Source organism: Hyla sarda, chromosome 9, assembly GCF_029499605.1.
Source record: "Hyla sarda isolate aHylSar1 chromosome 9, aHylSar1.hap1, whole genome shotgun sequence".
Classification (NCBI taxonomy): Eukaryota; Metazoa; Chordata; class Amphibia; order Anura; family Hylidae; genus Hyla; species Hyla sarda.
The window spans coordinates 17,077,888-17,099,167 of record NC_079197.1 but is presented as its reverse complement, the minus strand read 5'-3'; the positions used below and the strand labels follow the sequence as shown (position 1 = coordinate 17,099,167).

Here is a 21,280-nt window from a genome sequence, read left to right as displayed (position 1 = left end):
CTCATCTGTCTGACACCGTACCCCTGCCTTTTATGTCTTACGAATAAAGGATAAGAAACCACGACTTTGGTGAGTGCCATCTCATTATTTCTTCTCTGCAAGATTTGTAAATTACTTCTATTTATAAATCTTAACCCTTCCAGTACTTATCAGCTGCTGTATGCTCCAGAGAAAGTTTTTTTCTTTTTGAATTTCCTGTCTATCTTACCACTCTGGTGACACCTCTGTCGATTTTAGGGACTGTCTGGAGTTGGATAGGTTTGCTATGGGGATTTGTCCCTATTCTGGATAGTTCCTGACATGGACAGAGGTGTCAGCAGAGAGCACTGAAAGAAAGAAAATCCAAAAAGAAAAGAAATTCCTCTGGAACATACAGCAGCTGATAAGTACTGGAAGGATTAAGATTTTTAATAGAAGTAATTTACAAATCTGTTTAACTTTCTGGCACCAGTTGAGTGAAAATAAATAAAAAAATAAAAAAAAGGCAGTGTTTCCCAACCAGGGTTCCTCCAACTGTTGCAAAACTACAACTCCCAGCATGCCCGGACAGCCAACAGCAACAGATGGAGGCACCCTGGTAAAAAGTTTAAGGCTCTACAGTAAGTGTATGTCAGTGTTCACCAACCAAAAGGCCTCCAGCTGTTGCAAAACTACAACTCCCAGTGTTGGCTGTCCGGGCATGCTGGGAGTTGTAGTTTTGCCGCAGCTGTCGGAACCCTGGTATAAAGCCTAAGGCTTTGTTCACAGTTCGTGTATGTCAGTGTTCCCCAACCGGGGGTGCCTCCAGCTGCTGCAAAACTACAACTCCCATGCTGGGTGTTGTAGTTTTGCAACAGCCGGAGGCACTCTGGTTGGGAAACACTGTGCACAAAGTCTAAGGCTCTGTTCACATCTGCGTCACGGTTCCTGTTTCTTAGATAAAGTAACAATGCTCTGCTGGATGACACCAGAGTAACTTGGCATACCCCACTGACTTATGTCAAGATGTCACTTACACTGCTTTTCCTGTCAACAACAACAGATGTGAACGGAGCCCTAGATACAAATGAAATGGATTGATGGAAGGATAGATAGTTCTATAGGAGACATATGGTTTCTAGATACCTGTTAGCCATCTGTATTCCGCTGAGCGTTGTGGAGCCGTCTCTGCTGACGAACAGCCTCAGGTGACTGTCTGCAACCGAAAACAAGAGTGTGAGCTGGCGAGACATCTATGGCAGCACAAGACACAGTGTGCGGCGTAAATGCATTTCTAGGTACGTTTGCTAGAGAATGTTCCTACACCGCCTGGGGAATGTTTAGGGGATTAGGTGCGGAGAAAATCTAAAAGCATGATTTGCTTTCTAACCTGAAGCGGTAGTCAGTCAGGGACACAACTGATCCCCACCCGCTCAGCCCTTACAAGTGCTTATGTATGGATTATAACAGTGTTTCCCAACCAGTGCGCCTCCAGCTGTTCCAAAACTACAACTCTCAGTGCATGGTCATTGTAGTTTTGCAATAGCTGTAGACGCCATGGTTGGGAAACACTGGTATAAGGGATAGGCAATAAGTGATGAATTGATCAGGTCTTGATCAGAACTGATCGATAGACTGAGGAGAGCATGCTGGGAGTTGTAGTTTTGCAGCAGCTGGAGGCACCCTGGTTGGGAAACACTGGTATATACAAACAAGCGCTGCCTGAATCTGCTGTGTTGGCTCCTGGGTAGAGATGAGCGAACTTACAGCAAATTCGATTCGTCACGAACTTCTCGGCTCGGCAGTTGATGACTTTTCCTGCATAAATTAGTTCAGCTTTCAGGTGCTCCCGTGGGCTGGAAAAGGTGGATACATTCCTAGGAGACTCTTTCCTAGGAATGTATCCACCTTTTCCAGCCCACCGGAGCACCTGAAGGCTGAACTAATTTACGCAGGATAAGTCATCAACTGCCGAGCCGAGAAGTTCGTGACGAATCGAATTTACTGTAAGTTCGCTCATCTCTACTCCTGGGTTTCGGCAGCTGTGTTAAGACCTGATTCAACACGTGCAAGTGATCTCTCGAACCGCTGAAAAACTACAAATCCAAGCATGCCCTGACGGCCACAAGTTGGGGATGGCTGATTCAATAGAAATAATTAACCATTCTGTATTCTTAAAGGGGTACTCCACTGGGAAAAAATAAATAAATAAATAAATCAACTGGTGCCAGAAAGTTAAACAGATTCGTAAATTAATTCTACTTAAAAATCTTAATCCTTCCAGTACTTATCAGCTGGGAAACAATGCTATAGAGCAATATTCCCCAATCTTTGGCTGTCCGGGCATGCTGGGAGTTGTAGTTTTGCTGCCCGGACAGCCAACGCTGGGAGTTGTAGTTTTGCAACAGCTGGAGGCCTTTTGGTTGGTGAACACTGACATACACTTACTGTAGAGCCTTAAACTTTATACCAGTGTTTCCCAACCAGGGTGCCTTCATCTGTTGCCGTTGGCTGTTCGGGCATGCTGGGAGTTGTAGTTTTATTTATTTTTTATTTTTATTTTTTTAGTCAACTGGTGCCAGAAAGTTAAACAGATTTCCAGTACTTATCAGCTGCTGTATGCTCCACAGGAATTTATTTTCTTTTTGAATTTCCTTTTTGCCTGACCACAGTGCTCTCTGCTGACACCTCTGTCCATGTCAGGAACTGTCCAGAGTAGGAGAAAATCCCCATAGCAAACCTATCCTACTCTGGACAGTTCCTAAAATGGACAGAGGTGTCAGCAGAGAGCACTGAGGTCAGACAGAAAAGAAATTCCAAAAGAAAAAAAAACTTCCTGTGGAGCATACAGCAGCTGATAAGTACTGGAAGGATTAAGATTTTTAAATAGAAGTAATTTACGGATCTGTTTAACTTTTTGGCACCAGTTGATTTAAAAAAAAAAATAATTAAAAAGTTTTCCGGGGAGTACCCCTTTAATAAGAATTTTTCCGCACGAGGCTACAGAGATATCTGAAGGTGAAGGGGGAGCGAAAAAGGGGCTGAACATTGTGGGTAGAAGTGGGAGTCAGCAGTGTATGAAACATTCCTGGAGTTCATAGACTAGTACACACTTGTATATTATGAGTCCCCTCTCCCTTGATCAGTGTTTTCCCAACCAGGGTGCCTCCAGCTGTTGCAAAACTACAACTCCCAGCATGCCCGGACAGCCAACGGCTGTCCGGGCATGCTGGGAGTTGTAGTTTTGCAACAGCGGGAACCACCCTGGTTGGGAAACTCTGCCCTAGATAAAGTGGTCTCCCTGACATACGATCGTTTCAACATACGATGGCCTCTCAGAGGCCATTGTATGTTGAAGGCAGCATCAACATAGGATGTTTCTGTTTGTCGGGGCCATCGCAAAAATGGCTATCCGACTGCTTCAGCTGCCGCCGGATAGCCGTTTAATGTGCCACACTGAATGATACTTACAGTACATGTCCCCGCCGCTCCAGCCCATCAGTCCGCCACTCCTCTGCTGTCGCTACCATGCGCTGTCGCTCTCAGTCGTCATCATCACGTCACCCTGTCATCCAATAGGGGCGGCATGAGCGGTGACGGACAGCCACGGCGCAGTGCAACGGCGAACGGCAGCAGAGGAGCGGCGAACTGACGGGCCGGAGCGGCGGAGACATGTAAATATCCTTCAGCATTTGTCTGTGTTCCTTCCATGTATAGGGTCAGTGTTCCCTCAACATACGATGGTCCGCCTGGAACCAATTCCCATCGTATGCTGAGGGACCACTGTACTGACCCTCTCCTTTACCTTCATTGTTACTGACGTCCGTGAAGTCCTGACTCTGCATAATCTTCTCCACAATGTCACCAGCATCGATCCTGGTGTCATCTACCCAAGTGGGGTGACTCTCCACAGAGTCCTTCTTTCTCCTAAAAAGGGAAAAGGAGATGGAAAAATGAATAAGATGCAAAAAAATCCGAGACACTATAGCCACAGTAAGATGAGCTCGTATGTCCAATTCCCCTGCAGTGCCTCCGCAGGTGAAGATAAGTATTACACATTGCTCATGCACAACAATGTACTGTCTGATAGAGGGACGCTCTGGTTCAATTGCCTAAAGGTCAGTGTTTCCCAACCAGGGTGCCTCCAGCTGTTGCAAGACTACAACTCCCAGCATGCCCGGAAAGCCAAAGGCTTCCCGAGCATGCTGGAAGTTGTGGTTTTTGCAACAGCTGGAGGCACACTGGTTGGGAAACAATGACCTAGACCCTGCTCACAGCCGTATCCCATCCAACCCTATATGGATACACTGCTGCAAAATCTCATCTGTGAGAAGAATTTGGGCTGGACTTACTTAGATGGAATACTATTAAAAAAAAACAAAAAAAAACTTATTCAAGATTAGAGTGAGTTTTACGAAATCCCTTCACAGCGTAAAAGTGTCCAGAGATGTCACATGACTACAGCAGCCAATCACGGCATAGTGCTGTAGCACTGCCTTGACTGCAGCGAATCCTGAGACTAGTAGTACATGTGACTAGGTGGGTATCCACTAGCACACAGTGGTCTTCAACCTGCGGACCTCCAGATGTTGCAAAACTACAACTCCCAGCATGCTGGGAGTTGTAGTTTTGCAACATCTGGTGGTCCGCAGGTTAAAGAACACTGCACTAGCAACATCAACATGCTCATAAACTGTCAGTCCACCACTGCATGATGGGAAAAGTAGAATTCTTAGTATGCTGGAACTTGTAGTGCACAGAAAACCGGATGCACGAACATGATGTGCTTTCTGGCACCAGTTGATTTAAAAAAAATAAAAATGTTTTCCAGGGGAGTACCCCTTTAATGAGAACTTTTTTTGCACGAGGCTACAGAACAATCACATATGAGAATAATCTCCCAATTAACGATAAAAAAAATCCACTGGCAGAAGCCAAGTAGGAAAATCACGAGTGCAGCGTCGTGTGTCAGAGGAGCTGGTGAGTCCCGAGCCAACGTTCCGGACTGACTCAGTCCCGGCTGAGTCACATGACATATTCCACACTGGCACTAGAGAAAGACGCTCACAACACGGTCACAAACTTGACATTTCAAAGACAGAAGTGTTTTTGTTTCTTTTTCTGCCCTCGTAGCTACTGAATACGATCTGCTCGGACTTTGCCAAAATGAATCGTGAATACATGAGAAGCATAGGGGACCCCTCCCTGCATGAAGCCCTCCTCAGCCAGTCTGACTTGGGTGATTCTTTAACATTACCTGGACTGTCTCTCAAGAAGAAGGGGAGGTCTGATAGGCCTGGGGGGCTTCTCCGGTTTGCACTCCTTTTCGGCGTCAGGCGTGTCAGCAGTAATGCTGATTCCCCCGGAGGCGCTGCTGCTAGTGGATGTGTTGCGTCGGTGAGTCAGGTCTGACATACTGGAACATCGGGAGTGTTCGGAGCTGTGACCTGCATAGAGAAAAACAAAAAACACATGCATGAAGCTAAGTGAAGAGCACGGGGTGATCCGTACTGCTTCACTAATATGGTCCCCAAGGGAATCACAGACTCTCTTGGCTTATTAAAGCCTAACTACAGAATCATATCCTACCCTCAAAGTAAAGCAGTGCTTCCCAATTAGGGGGCCTCCAGCTGTTGCAAAACAGCCGGGCATGCCGGAAATTGGAGTTTTGCAACAGCTGGAGGCCCTGGTTAGGAAACACTGAAATAGAGGCTTAAGTACAAGTATGGACTATACTAGTTTTTCCTAACCAATGTGACTCCAGCTGTTGCAAAACTACAACTCCCAGCATGCTGGAAGTTGTAGTTTTGCAACAGCTGGAGGCCCCAAGGTTGGGAAACACTGAAGTAGAGGCTAATGTACAAGTATGGACTATACTAGTTTTTGTTTTTTAACCAGTATTCCTTCAGCTGTTTCAACACAGACAAAGACTGTCTGGGCATGCTGGGAGTTGTAGCTTTGCAACAGCTGGAGGCACCCTGGTTAGGAAAAAATGAAAGAGAGGCTAATGTACAAGTATGGACTATAGAAGTTTTTCCTAACTAGTGTGACTATAGCTGTTGCAAAACTACAACTCCCAGCATGCCCGGACAGCCTTTGGCTGTCCGGGCATGCTGGAAGTTGCAGTTTTGCAACAGCTGGAGGCACGCTGGTTGGGAAACACTGAAGTATAGGCTAATGTACGGACTATACTAGTTTTTCCTAACCAGTATGCCTTCAGCTTCAGCAGCACAGCCAAAGGCAGACAAAGCATGCTGGGAGTTGTAGTTTTACAACAGCTGGAGGTGCCCTAGTTGGGAAACACTGAAGTAGAAGCTATAAGAAGCTCTTTCAGCTCATCTTCTAAGTGACTTAGTGTTTTTCTTTTCCAATATTAATTAATTAATTTAATTTTTTTTTTTTTTACAATGATAAACTAGTAACATAAACAAACAGGGTAAAAATGGAGTGGAGCGACGTTAAAGGGGTACTCCGGTGAAAACCTTTTTTTCTTTTAAATCAACTGGTGGCAGAAAGTTAAACATATTTGTAAATTACTTCTATTAAAAAATCTTAATCCTTCCAGTACTTATTAGCTGCTGAATGCTACAGAGGAAATTCCTTTCTTTTTGGAACACTGATGAGATCACGAGCACAGTGCTCTCTGCTGACAACTCTGTCCATTTTAGCAACCATGCATAGCAGATGTATGCTAAGGGCAGCATGGTGGCTCAGTGGTTAGCACTTCTGCCTTGCAGTGCTGGGGACGTGGGTTCAAATCCCACTAAGGACAACAATAAATAAAGTGTTATTATTATTATAATAACGTCAGCAGAGAGAATTGTGCTCGTGATGTCATCAGAGAGCATTCCAAAAAGAAAAGAATTTCCTCTGTAGTATTCAGCAGCTAATAAGTACAGGAAGGATTAAGATTTTTTTAATAGAAGTAATTTACAAATAGGTTTAACTTTCTGCCACCATTCGATTTAAAAGAAAAAAGGTTTTCACCGGAGTACCCCTTTAAATCTGAGGGTCCGGAATAGTTAAATAACCATAGCTGTAGATAGCAGTTGTCCCATGGGGTAGGTGAGACAATCACAGGGGTGTCTGCCACGGCTCAGGAATCATGGAAGTCAAACAAGAATTCTGGGAAAATGTCCAAGTAGAGCAAGAAGTCCTGTTGTGTAAGAAGTCTGGAAGTTTGGAGTGGGTCATGGGTAAAGTTTATGATGTTATCTGTCCTTGACGTTTCCACCTGGTAGTTTCACAGTCCCAAGATGTTACGGTTCAAGGGAAAGAGAACAAAAAGAGATGTAGGGGGGGGTGCAGATTAAAGGGGTTATCCAGGAATAGAAAAACAGTAAATTTCTTTTAAAAACGACTCCCCGTCTGTCTCCCAGTTTGGTGTGGTTCTGCAGCTCAGTCCCATTGAAGTGAATGGAGCCAAGTTGTAATACCACACACATCGCCTGGGGACAGACGTGGAGCTGTTTTTGAAAGAAATTAGCTCTGTTTTTCTATTCCTGGATAACCCCTTTAAAAAAAGCCTCTTCCATGCAAAACAGTTCTCAACTATAAGGCAAGCGCCGGTAGAACATGCTGGTGTAAGAACCGCTCGGATTCCGCAGCAAGACATGTCAATGGGATTCTCCCGAAACAGAATTTTATCTCCAGATTTAGCTTGGAAATTCCGACATGTGAACATGGCCTAAAGTGTGAAAGAAAAAGGAGGCTAATTCAGGGCTATGGTAGGATGGTTGTTCTAAACGCCATGCGCCATTTTGTAATTGAGTTTTAATAAAAATTTTCTGGTGATAGATGCATAATTGGTTGCCAGGTTAAGAAAAAAATTTGGAATTTTATTTCAATATATAAACTAGATCTGACAATGCGCAATGGAAAACATAATTTTAAGAACTGTTTCGTGGGCAGCTGCCGAGATGCAGAGCAGTAGAATTGTATGGTGTGGAGGGGCCGGCAGCCACACAACACCCAGCTTGACGTGAATATGTGCTGTGTGTAGTGAGGCAGTGATGTATTGGTGTTTAAAGGGGTATCCAAAGGATAGGGGGATAAGATGCCTGATCGCGGGGGTCCCGCCGCTGGGGACCCCCATGACCTTCCACGCCGCACCCCGTTAGAATCAGCCCCCGGAGCGTGCTCACTCCGGGTCTGATTACTGGCGATCACGGGGACGGAGCATTGTGACAGCTGTCACGCCCCCTCCCATAGGCTTGCATTGAGGGGGCGGAGCGTGACATCACACGGGGGTGGAGCCGTGACGTCACTATGCTCCGTCCCCGTGATCACCAGTAATCAGACCCGGAGCGAGCACGCTCCGGGGGCTAATTCTAACGGGGTGCGGCGTGGAAGATCACGGGGTTCCCCAACGGCAGGATAAGATGTCTTAGCGCCGGAGTACCCCTTTAAAGAGGTAGGCCTCCTGGTCCCTAGATATGTAAAATAGACTTCCTAGTGACATGTTCCCTTTAACCCCTTAACGACGCAGGACGTATATTTACGTCCTGCGCCGGCTCCCGCGATATGAAGCGGGATCGCGCCGCGATCCCGCATCATATCGCGTCGGTCCCGGCGCTAATCAACGGCCGGGACCCGCGGCTAATACCACACATCGCCGATCGCGGCGATGTGCGGTATTAACCCTTTAGAAGCGGCGGTCAAAGCTGACCGCCGCTTCTAAAGTGAAAGTGACCCGGCTGCTCAGTCGGGCTGTTCGGGACCGCCGCGGTGAAATCGCGGCGTCCCGAACAGCTGATCGGACACCGGGAGGGCTCTTACCTGCCTCCCCGGTGTCCGATCGACGAATGACTGCTCCGTGCCTGAGATCCAGGCAGGAGCAGTCAAGCGCCGATAATGCTGATCACAGGCGTGTTAATGCACGCCTGTGATCAGGATGAGAGATCAGTGTGTGCAGTGTTATAGGTCCCTATGGGACCTATAACACTGCAAAAAAAATGTAAAAAAAAAGTGTTAATAAAGGTCATTTAACCCCTTCCCTAATAAAAGTTTGAATCACCCCCCTTTTCCCATAAAAAAAATAAAACAGTGTAAAAAAAATAAAAAATAAACATATGTGGTATCGGCGCGTGCGTAAATGTCCGAACTATAAAAATATATCATTAATTAAGCCGTACGGTCAATGGCGTACGCGCAAAAAAATTCCAAAGTCCAAAAAAGCGTATTTTGGTCACTTTTTATATCATTAAAAAATGAATAAAAAGTGATCAAAAAGTCCGATCAAAACAAAAATCATACCGATAAAAACTTCAGATCACGGCGCAAAAAATGAGTCCTCATACCACCCCATACGTGGAAAAATAAAAAAGTTATAGGGGTCGGAAGATGACATTTTTAAACGTATAAATTTTCCTGCATGTAGTTATGATTTTTTCCAGAAGTGCGACAAAATCAAACCTATATAAGTAGGGTATCATTTTAACCGTATGGACCTACAGAATAAAGATAAGGTGTAATTTTTACCGAAATATGCACTGCGTAGAAACGAAAGCCCCCAAAAGTTACAAAATGGCGTTTTTTTTTCGATTTTGTCGCACAATGATTTTTTTTTCCGTTTCGCCGTGCATTTTTGGGTAAAATGACTAATGTCACTGCAAAGTAGAATTGGCGACGCAAAAAATAAGCCATAATATGGATTTTTAGGTGGAAAATTGAAAGGGTTATGATTTTTAAAAGGTAAGGAGGAAAAAACAAAAGTGCAAAAAAGGAAAAACCCTGAGTCCTTAAGGGGTTAAAGGGGTACTTCAGTTAAAAACAATTTTTTTCGTATCAACTGGCTCTAGAAAGCCAAAGCGCTGTACTTGTGTATCTCTGGCTCTCCCATAGAGATGCACTGGGGGGGTGTCGACGAACACACGAAACGGTGGTCGAAACAGCTCTGTGCATGGGCGCAGGGAAGAAGATTGAGGGGTCCAAGCGGATGGACCCCCCACAATCAGACACTTATCCCCTGTCCTTTAGATAGGGGGATCATTTTTCTAAACTGAACTACTCATTTAATAGCAGAGAGCCCTGTTCTTAAAGGGGTACTCCGGTGGAAAACTTTTTTTTTTTTTTTTTTTTTTATCAACTGGTGCCAGAAAGTTAAACAGTATTGTAAGTTACTTCTATAAAAAAAAATTTTATCCTTCCAGTACTTATTAGCAGCTGTATACTACAGAGGAAATGCTTTTCTTTTCGGATTTCTCTTCTGTCACGACCACAGTGCTCTCTGCTGACCTCTGCTGTCCATTTTAGGAACTGCCCAGAGCAGCATTTGCTGTGGGGATTTTCTCCTGCTCTGGACAGTTCCTAAAATGGACAGAGGTGTCAGCAGAGAGCACTGTGGTCGTGACAGAAGAGAAATCCAAAAAGAAAAGCATTTCCTCTGTGGTATACAGCCGCTAATAAGTACTGGAAGGATTAAGATTTTATAATAGAAGTAATTTACAAATCTGTTTAACTTTCTGGCACCAGTGGATAAAAAAAAAAATAAAAATAAAAGTTTCCACCGGAGTACCCCTTTAATTTCAAATAAGAAAATTTGCTAATGGGTTTCCTAATCCAGACAGCCCTAAGTACACAGACTTATGGAAGCCACAGAGATTGGTATGTAGGAATCCTGAAAGGAAAAATGCTTACCGGAGGCTTTGGACTGCTGGCTGGCTTGGCTAGAGTTCCGCGAGTGGCCCGAATGAGAAGTTTCTTCAGGGCTTGAGAGATTTTGATCGGCTTCTTCGAAGACCCCTGGAATGTTTAGAAAAAATTTAAAAGGCTTAGAAGAGGTTCAGGAAAGTAAATCGCACTAGAAGAAAACCAGCTGCTAAATCTGGCTTCTGTCCTACCGTCTGTTCCCACGAGAGCCGAAACAGAAAGCGGGGATATTCCTCGCCAGCTGGAAAGCTTCCCCTCCACCGCTGACATTTGTAACCTGCACCCCTTTCCCTTAAAGCAGTGGTCTCAAACTGTAGCCCTCCAGATGTTGCAAAACTTCAACTCCCAGCATGCCCGGACAGCCAACGGCTGTCCGGGCATGCTGGGAGTTGAAGTATTGCAACATCTGGAGGGCCACAGTTTGAGACCACTGCCTTTACCCCTTAAGGACACAGACAATTTTATTTCTTTTCGCTTTTTCCTCCTCGCCTTCTAAAAATCGTAACTTTTATCATTTCATCCACAGACTAGTATGAGGGCTTGTTTTTTGCACGACCAGTTGTCCTTTGTAATGACATCGCTCAAATTTACCATAAAGTGTATGGCGCAACAACAAAAAAAAAAACAACATAATATTTGTGTGGGGAAATTGAAAAAAAAACCCCGCAATTTTGCAAGGTTTCGTTTTCACGCCGCACGATTTATGGTAAAAATGACATGTTTTCTTTATTCTGCGGGTCAATACGATTAAAAGGATACCCATGATAATATACTTTTCTTTTATTGTTGCGCTTTAAAAAAAAATCTCAAAAATCTATTTTGACGATCTATAACTTTTTCAATTTTTCCGTATAAGCGGCGAGATGAGGGCTAATCTTTTACGCCGTAACCTGTACTTTTTATTGATACGGCATTTGCATATATAAAACTTATAATAATCTTTTTATTAATTTTTTAGGGGGGGAATATGATGAGACAGAAGAAGAAGAAAAAAGTCCAAAATTGTTGCTTTTTTAATGTTTACGCCGTTCACCATACAGAATCGTTAACATTATATTTTGATAGTTCGGACATTTATGCACGTGGCGAGACCAAAAATGTTTATTAATGTTTTTTCCACTTTTGGGGATTAAAATGGGAAAAAGGGACTATTTAAATTTTTATGTCCCCATAGGGGACTATTTATAGCAATCACTTGATTGCTCATACTTTTCAGTGCTATGCATAGGTGCCATGATCTCGATTGATCACGGCATCTGAGGGGTTAAAGGGGTACTCTGGTGGAAAACGTTTTATTTATTTATTTTTTTGGTTTAAATCAACTGGTGCCAGAAAGTTAAACAGATTTGTAAATTACTTCTATTAAAAAAATCTTAACCCTTCCAGTACTTATTAGCAGCTGTATGCTACAGAGGAAATGATTTTCTTTTTTAATTTCTTTTTTGTCTTGTCCGCAGTGCTCACTGCTGACACCTCTGTCCGTGTCAGGAACTGTCCAGAGCAGCATAGGTTTGCTATGGGGATTTTCTCCTGATCTGGACAGTTCCTGATACGAGCATCAGGTGTCAGCAGAGAGCACTGTGGACAAGACAAAAATAGAAATTCAAAAAGAATAGAATTTCCTCTGTAGCATACAGCTGCTAAAAAGTACTGGAAGGGTAAAGATTTTTTAATAGAAGTAATTTACAAATCTGTTTAACTTTCTGGCACCAGTTGATTTAAATAAAATAAAAAAATGTTTTCCACCGGAGTACCCCTTTAATGGCAGACATAAGCGCAATCGATCATGTCCGCCATTACCAGCGGGTCCCTGGCGATCTGAAACTTATCCCCTATCCTTAGGATAGGGGATAAGTTTTCCAATACTGGACTACGCCTTTAAAGGCTATATGTGTGTACTTACAGCAAACCATTACTAAGTCACTTGCTAAACAAGCTCTATGGCGTAACGCCTGCTATATGGGTGTGTGTCCTTTTGCCAAAGCTTTCAAAATAACCAATGTTCCAACTACGAGTTCTGGATGCGAACAGAAGAGGCCAAACAGAATACGCCACATTTTTTTTTCAACCCAAACAGCTAAAGAAGCACTCCGAATGAGGATGCTTTCTATTTCGGATGACATAGAAAGTTGGGTGGCTTTGTAAGTGCACTGCCCGATCTATTATAATCTTTCCACGCTAAACCCTGAAAGACTACTTGAGTTCACAGGCTCTCTATGGCACGGCAGAAATCCTTTTCTATATCCCATCATGCACTGTGTCCGTGTGAAGACTGTATCCCTCAGAATGAAAACCACTAGAGCAGTGGTCTCCAAAATGTGGCCCTCCAGCTGTTGCAAAACTACAACTACCAGCTTGCCCTGATAGCCTTCATGTTGTGAGTTGTAGTTTAGTAACTGTTGGAAAGCCACTAGCTGGGAAGGGGGTCACTGCTATAGAGCAGTGGTCTCCAAACTGTGGCCCTCCAGCTGTTGCAAAACTACAACTCCCAGCATGCCCGGACAGCCAACGGCTGTCCGGGCATGCTGGGAGTTGTAGTTTTGCAACAGCTGAAGGCACCCTGGTTGGGAAACACTGCCACACAGTATTTGTCAGGTGGCCCAGCTCCCAGCAACCCCATTTTACTATGGGACGCTATGTATGACGGATGCCATGTTGGTGTGAAGCTTGTCTTACTTTGCTTTTACTTTGATACTTTTCACTTTTTTAAATAAATTTTTTTTTATTGCTTTCTTGCTTGTAAAACTACAGCTCCCAGCAAAGTAAACAAGCAAGAAAGCAATAAAAAAATGTATTTAAAAAAATTAAAAAATTTAAAGTAAAAGCAAAGTAAGACAAGCTTCACACCAACATGGTCCGTCATACATAGCGTCCCATAGTAAAATGGGTTCCTGGGAGCTGGGCCACCTGACATATACTGTGTGGCAGTGTTTCCCAACCAGGGTGCCTTCAACTGTTGCAAAACTACAACTCCCAGCCAACGGCTGTCCAGGCATGCTGAGAGTTGTAGTTTTGCAACAGCTGGAGGACCACAGTTTGGAGACCACTGCTCTATAGCAGTGACCCCCTTCCCAGCCAGTGGCTTTCCAGCAGTTGCTAAACTACAACTCAAAACATAAAGGCTCTCTGGGGCAAGCTGGTAGTTGTAGTTTTGCAACAGCTGGAGGGCCACAGTTTGGAGACCACTGTGCTAAATAAAGCCCTGTATAGACACTGATGGTAAATGCAGCCATGCATGAGAATGCACATTAGGATGGTTGTTAAAAGGGATATCCAGCCTATCCATCAATATTAGATCGGGGCACGGATCCCACCCCCTGACACCCCACCTATCAGCTGTTTGATAGGACAGTGTTAGCTACTACAGTGTTTCCCCATTCAACTGAATGAGATGAAGCTGCAACACCTTGCACCGCTACTACTAAACGTACAGCAAAGCAAGTATGAGTCCGGGCAAACAGTGAAGAGGGGTTGGCTAACGAAAATTATGTTGTTATCCCCTATGCACAGGATAGAGGATAGGTATCTGATCGCGGGGGTTCCAACCACTGGGAACCCCCCCGTGCGCTTAGAGAGCGCATGCTGCAGACGGAACGCAATCTATTTATTTCTATGGGATCGCCCGCGATGCCAAGGTGCTGTACTCAAGTATCTTCTCCCATACAATGAGTGGAGCATGTGCTGTCTGCAGCATTTGCTTTCTTTTACAGCCGGGGGCCCCACTCTGGAAATTGTGGGGGACCCCAATCCCCGCACTCTCCACCCCTGTGATCAGATTCTTATCCCCAATCCTGTAGATGGGGGGGGGGATAATAAATTTTGCCGGATAACCCCTTTTAAATGGTCTGCCAGTCTTGGGTTTGACAGACACTTGACTAATGTATATGGGGGCCCTTAAAGGGGTACTCCGGTGGAAAACTTTTTTTTTTTTTTAAATCAACTGGTGCCAGAAAGTTAAACAGATTTGTAAATTACTTCTATTAAAAAAAAATCTTAATCCTTCCAGTACTTATCAGCTACCGAAGTGAAGTTGTTCTTTTCTGTCTGACAACAGTGCTCTCTGCTGACACCTCTGTCTGTCTCAGGAACTGTCCAGAGCAGGAGAGGTTTGCTATGGGGATTTGCTCCTACTCTGGACAGTTCCTGAGACAGGCCGAGGTGTCAGCAGAGAGCACTGTTGTCAGACAGAAAAGAACAACTCAACTTTGGCAGCTGATAAGTACTGCAAGGATTAAGATTTTTTAAATAGAAGTCATTTACAAATCTGTTTAACTTTCTGGAGCCAGTTGATATGAAAAAAAATATGGTTTTTTTTACTGGAATACCCCTTTAATCATCCTGACAGGTTCCCTTTGGCACATTTAATTCTAGATAAGTAAATAAGTATTTAAATATAGGTGGCCCCAAAACTGCAGAACTGTCTGTAAAGGTAAGCCTACGCTTTTAGAACAGGAAAAGTCCTAGAATGCTAGAGATGCAGGAGGTATATGGAAGGTACAATATTGATGTGGTACCTGAACTAAGCAACGCTTGTCGACTCTTGTTTTGGCGCATGGTGCCGCTGGTCAAGCGTACCGTCCCCTCCCCCTTACAGGTCATCTGAAGGGAGGAATCCTGTCCAGGGGCTGACACAGTCTTGGCGGTGGAGGGAGGCCTAGAAGAACAACATACAAACTGCTTACCCCGGCATTACACTGCAGACACCAGGCCTGACATGCACATCAGATACGCTGTAATAACATGTCATACGTCTAAGAAGCGGTCACATTATATAAACACCTACGTTTTGAAGCACGGGTCTCCGGAAAGGAGGGACATTCCAATGGTGACCTGTCAACGAAAAAATCCACAATTACATATAGTATTTATACAAATGACGCTAAAAGAGTAATTGATAAAAGACATCACCCTATGGCAGGGATTCCCAACCCGTGTGCCTATGGCTGAAACAAAACTACAACTCCCAGCATGCCCGTATATTTTTTTTTATATACAGATTTGTTCTGTGTTAGGGCCTTATGTTATACCAGGCTTTATAGCAGTGTTTTTCCAAACCAGTGTGACTCCAGCTGTTGCAAAATTACAACTCCCAGCATGCCCGTATATTTTATATATACAGATTGTTCTGTGTCAAGGCCTTATGTTATACCCGGCTTTATAGCAGTGTTTCTCCAACCAGGGTGCCTCCAACTGTTGCAAAACTACAACTCCCAGCATGCCCGTATATTTTTTTTATATACAGATTGTTCTGTGTTAGAGCTTTATGTTATGCCAGGCTTTATAGCATTGTTTCCCCAACCAGGGTGCCTCCAGCTGTTGCAAAACTACAACTCCCAGCATGCCTATATATATTTTTTTACATACAAATTGTTCTGTGTTAGGGCGTTATGTTATACCTGGCTTTATAGCAGCGTTTTTCCAAACCAGTGTGCCTCCAGCTGTTGAAAAACTACAACTCCCAGCATGCCCGTATATTTTTTTTATATACAGATTGTTCTGTGTCAGGGCTTTATCTTATACCTGGCTTTATAGCAGTGTTTTTCCAAACCAGTGTGCCTCCAGCTGTTGAAAAACTACAACTCCCAGCATGCCCGTATATTTTTTTATATACAGATTGTTCTGTGTCAGGGCCTTATGTTATGCCAGGCTTTATAGCAGTGTTTCCCCAACCAGGGTGCCTACAGCTGTAGCAAAACTACAACTCCCAGCATGCCCGGACAGCCGAAGGCTGTCCGGGCATGCTGGGAGTTGTAGTTTTGAAACAGCTGGAGGCACACTGATTGGGAAACATTGTGCGATGGTGTAGAATCTGACCGGGCACAAAGCAAAAGATGAAACATCATCCTTGCAGGATAGGGGATAACTAGCTGATCGGTGGGGGTCTGACCACTGGGATCCATTGGAAGAGAATTAAGCTTTCCTCAAGAATTGGCGCGTCGACCACCGCACGAATCGGCGGCCGACCCCCTCCATGCATCTCTCTGGGAGAGCCGGAGCGCTGCAAATCTCCAGCTCTCCCATAGAGATACATGGTGGGGGGGGGGGGGGGTCGGGTGTCGGCTGCAGCTTTGTGCAGTAGCCGACATACCCCATTAAGGAGGAGAGCCAGGACCTCATAAAGGAGATCCCTGGGGGTCCCAGCGGTCAGACCCCCTGTGATCTGACACTTATCCCCAATTCCTAGGATTGGAGATAAGTTTTGCTATCCCAGAGTTCTCCATCAATGTCCTTCTAAATCCCGAAGTTCTCCATCAATGTCCCTTTAAATCCCGGAGTTCACCTTTAATGTCCCTTTAAATCTGGTCTGAAGCGTAACGTATAATAAGCAATATAAGAATGAAGGAAACGGCTTACAGACACACGGGATGATAATAGAGGCGGTGACTGTGCAGACAATAGGCCCATTACAAATGAATGACATCTCTGAAACATGAGGCACATAATACCACATGCCTCAGCCATGTCCATAGAACCCCGTAAACTAATATCTGCCTGGTATCTCTGGTTCGTAGTGACAGGACGGGTTGGAAAGTGGCTCGAATGTCACCTTAGTGAATTCTTATTGTAGGAGATCATGGGTGACTTTATTACGGGTAAACATAAATTACTGGGATCATAAACAGGAAAGGGAAAATTATATTAATAATCAGATGGAGATTCTTACACAGTGTAATGGGATTATTGGATAGTGAATGATACCTTTAGGATAGAATTATCCTGCCTGGTGTTCCGGGTGTCGTATCCCTCCAGAAGACAGCAGCGCGCCGTGGATCCGGAACCGGCAAATTCGGACAGATTCAGGTCGGCAAAGCCCAGCTGGAAAGGGTTAAACATAGTATGAATATATAGGTTCATGAAGAGTACAGTATAGGCTTTTATCTACAAATGTTTTGGATGCGTTCCAAGTGACCGCTCTAGGTTGGTGTCCTGAGCCAAATTAGATAATACGTGCACGTAAGAAAAAAACACTGACACACGATTGAGTCAAAATGGTTCTCTGATGTATTGTATAGCGCACACACAAGATATATCCTAATTCTAAGCATTCTAATTGGTTAGCAGACTACTTTACGTAAGCGTTGCATCGTATTTTCTCTGTGCCAAAAGAGATGGTCACACAGGGTACAGGATGTAACCACCATTTTAGAAGAATGATCTTCATTTTAGATCTATTATCCATAACACAGATATACTGGGCCTATATATTGCTGTCAAACCCAACAGATTGATTCCAATGTAATACAATGGAGCCGTAATGCTGCGACACCATCATGCCAGCTATGTGTGCCAAAATAGTGGCATACATGTAAGACAGGCTAGACCTGCCCTACCGGATTCCCTAGGACGGAGGCATTTGGGAAATGATGCAGAAAAATATGCGACGTAAGTCCCATGTGGAATCTACGGTGTAAAACTCATAGATGACGATGAGGGTTTGTTGGTTTTGGAGATACTGCATCTCTTCTGGAGTCCTATAACCAGGGTGCCTTCAGCTGTTGCAAAACTACAACTCCCAGCATGCCAGGAGAGCCAAAGGCTGGGAGTTGTAGTTTTGCAACAGCTGGAGGCACCCTCGTTGGGAAACACTGGCCTATGGCGTCACCAGTTTCCAATCATAACATCATAAGACTACAGCAGTGTTTCCCAACCAGGGTGCCTCCAGCTGTTGCAAAACTACAACTCACAGCATGCCCCGGACAGCCAAAGGTTCGAGAATATTGCTCTTATCCATTCTATCTCAATCAGCGTGCCTTCAGCTGTTGCAAAACTACAACTCCCAGCATGCCCGGACAGCCGTTGGCTGTCCGTTCATGCTGGGTGTTGTAGTTTTGCAACAGCTGGAGGATCCCTGGTTGGGAAAAACTGCATTAGAGCAATAGTCCCCAACCTTCGGCTGTCCAGGCATGCTGGGAGTTGTAGTTTCACAACAGCTGGAGGCACCCTGGTTGGGAAAAACTGCTTTAGAGCAATAGTCCACAACCTTTTGGTATCCGGGCATGCTGGGAGTTGTAGTTTTGCAACAGCTGGAGGCACCCTGGTTCAGAAAAACACCTACATGAGGACTAGAAGTTGATTCCTGATCTGACAGCATTGTGGTATAAAAGCGCACTGCGAGCAACCACTGATCCCAGCAATGCCGCTGCTTAACCCCTTGTCAGCTGAAGCTTAAAGTTGTTCTAAAAAAATATATATATATATATATTTTATTTTTCTTTATTTTTTTTTTAGAAAAACAACTTTAAGCTTCATATTATCCCATAATTCATGTTTGTCATCCGCCCTACTACTTTTTCCCACCACATCCAGCCTGCGTCACGCACGTTGTTGGCAGGGGGTCCCTACATCCCACCATCATGGCAGGAAACCCACAGAGGAAGGGGCTACGAAAGAAAGGATGCTCGGCCCAAAGGAGTCCTCTCGCCGGCTTCCTCCTCACCCTGCTGACCATGCGAGTTGTCCGCGTGCTCCAGATCGGCGCTGTGACAGTGCGATATTAACCTGATTGATGTCCCAGCCATTCCTCACGTGTTCTACTTAAGAAATCCGCACAGCGATCCTTCCCGCTTGGCTTCCCTAACAAAATCAATAGGTGTTACTAATCCCCGATAGTGTGACTCCTTACCTGAGAAATCTCTGACTAATGGTCTAATAATAGATCAACAAACAGACTCCTGGACGGCACACGAGTCGCAGCGCTACATTCTTCGGAGGAGAAAGGTTTATGTATTTTTCTCATACGACGAACAGCCATAACATTAAAACCACCTGAATAATATCGTAAAGTATCAACTTAAAGGAGATCTCTGGAATATAGAAACTCACCGCCTACCCTAAGGAGGGGGGGGGGGGGGGGGTTGGACTCCGACTGCTGCAAAGAGGGTGAGTGTTGGCAACAGCTTAGTGCATTGGTCGACATGCCCCATTCAGGAGAAGAGTCGGGGCACTGTACAGGAGATTGCGGGGGTCCCAGCGGTCGGACCCCCCGCAATCTGACACTTATCCCCTCTCCTTAGGATAGCGAATACGTTTTTATATCCCGGAGTACAGTGCTCCCTCAAGTTACAATATTAATTGGTTCCAGGACGACCATTGTATGTTGAAACCATTGTATGTTGGGACCAGAACTCTATGGAAACCTGGTAATTGGTTCTGAAGCCCCAAAATGTCATCCAAAAATAGGAAAAAGTGAGGATTAAAGATGAATAAGTAGATAACTAATATAGATAAAGCAAATCCTTACATATAAAAGTAATAAAGATCTGCTGGGAGCTGTAATCACTGTCTATGTAGAGGACAGGAGCTTCTTCAGGGTCCTGTACAGTACACAGTGTCCTAAAAAAGTAACATGGAGCCGCCCTCACCTGGTGTCCAAAGGAGCAGCTAACCCTGGTACAGGTAAAGAGTACAGAACATGTAATACCACCCTGTACTGTAGGGGGCGCTACCAGACACCAGTCAGTGCATGCACTTCAGTAATACAGGTAAAGAGTACAGAACATGTAATACCTCCCTGTACTGTAGGGGGCGCTACCAGACACCAGTCAGTGCATACACTTCAGTAATACAGGTAAAGATTAGTACAGAACATGTAGTACTTCCCTGTACTGTAGGGGGCGCTACCAGACACCAGTCAGTGCATACACTTCAGTAATACAGGTAAAGAGTAGTACAGAACATGTAATACCTCCCTGTACTGTAGGGGGCGCTACCAGACACCAGTCAGTGCATGCACTTCAGTAATACAGGTAAAGAGTACAGAACATGTAATACCTCCCTGTACTGTAGGGGGCGCTACCAGACACCAGTCAGTGCATACACTTCAGTAATACAGGGGTTTTACCAGAGAAATGTCCAATGTGGCATGAATAGTCCCCTTAAGGCCCTTATTCATTGTCAGCCGACGGGACAGATATAGGGGTATAGAGGTGATGCGGTGGGGGGGGGGGGGGGGGCGGGGGGATAGGGGATGGTGACTGAATTATGTCCGCTCGCTTACCTTTGAATATGTTTTTCCACCCTTTAGTTCCTGTAACAGGAAAAGACAGATTATTATTTCCACTCTGACACCATCAACAAACACTAAGAACAGTCTGTGGGAATCTGTTAGTAAGAGGTTCATAGAGCACAGCTGCTGCAAAACTACAACTCCCAGCATGCCCGGACAGCCGTTTGCTGTCCGGGCATGCTGGGAGTTGTAGTTTTGCAGCATCTGAAGGTCTATAGTTTGCAGAGCAGTGATGTAGAGGATTAACATGCGTGTATTTTAGTCCATGTCTTACATCCCGCACTACACACGCACACAGAATACCTCCCACACATCGCGGTATACGCCGAGCACCTTGTCTATAGCGCGCACATAGGACGTACACCGCACAACATACACAGAGCAGCCACACTCAGCAAGTCTCTACACATAGATACGGAGACCCACTATAACTAATATATATCTTGATCCCATAGAGACAACAACAGCAGTATACAGATAGAGCAGGAGGGGAGGTGTATTACTACTATATATTCTAATCCCATAGAGACAACAACATCAGTATACAGATAGAGCTGGAGGAGAGGTGTATCACTCCTACTATATATCCTGATTTCACAGCAATAGCAGCAGTATACAGATATAGCTGGAGGGGAGGTATATAACTACTATCTATAGTGATCCTAG

At 44.7% G+C, this 21,280-nt stretch overlaps 1 protein-coding gene across 3 annotated transcripts in view; it reads right to left on the bottom strand.

Annotated features, from left to right (window-relative positions):
* EEIG1 (estrogen-induced osteoclastogenesis regulator 1) overlaps positions 1-21,280 on the bottom strand; it is a 73,030-nt gene that overhangs the window by 1,346 nt on the left and 50,404 nt on the right. For all 3 annotated transcript variants that reach the window (XM_056538944.1, XM_056538947.1, XM_056538946.1), the window contains 8 exons: positions 20,606-20,635; positions 17,308-17,424; positions 15,392-15,438; positions 15,123-15,262; positions 10,597-10,701; positions 5,216-5,405; positions 3,764-3,885; positions 1,105-1,174 (listed from right to left, as the gene is read on the bottom strand). In XM_056538944.1, coding sequence (XP_056394919.1) covers positions 1,105-1,174; positions 3,764-3,885; positions 5,216-5,405; positions 10,597-10,701; positions 15,123-15,262; positions 15,392-15,438; positions 17,308-17,424; positions 20,606-20,635 — 821 coding nt within the window. The remainder of the gene's footprint in view (positions 1-1,104; positions 1,175-3,763; positions 3,886-5,215; positions 5,406-10,596; positions 10,702-15,122; positions 15,263-15,391; positions 15,439-17,307; positions 17,425-20,605; positions 20,636-21,280) is intronic.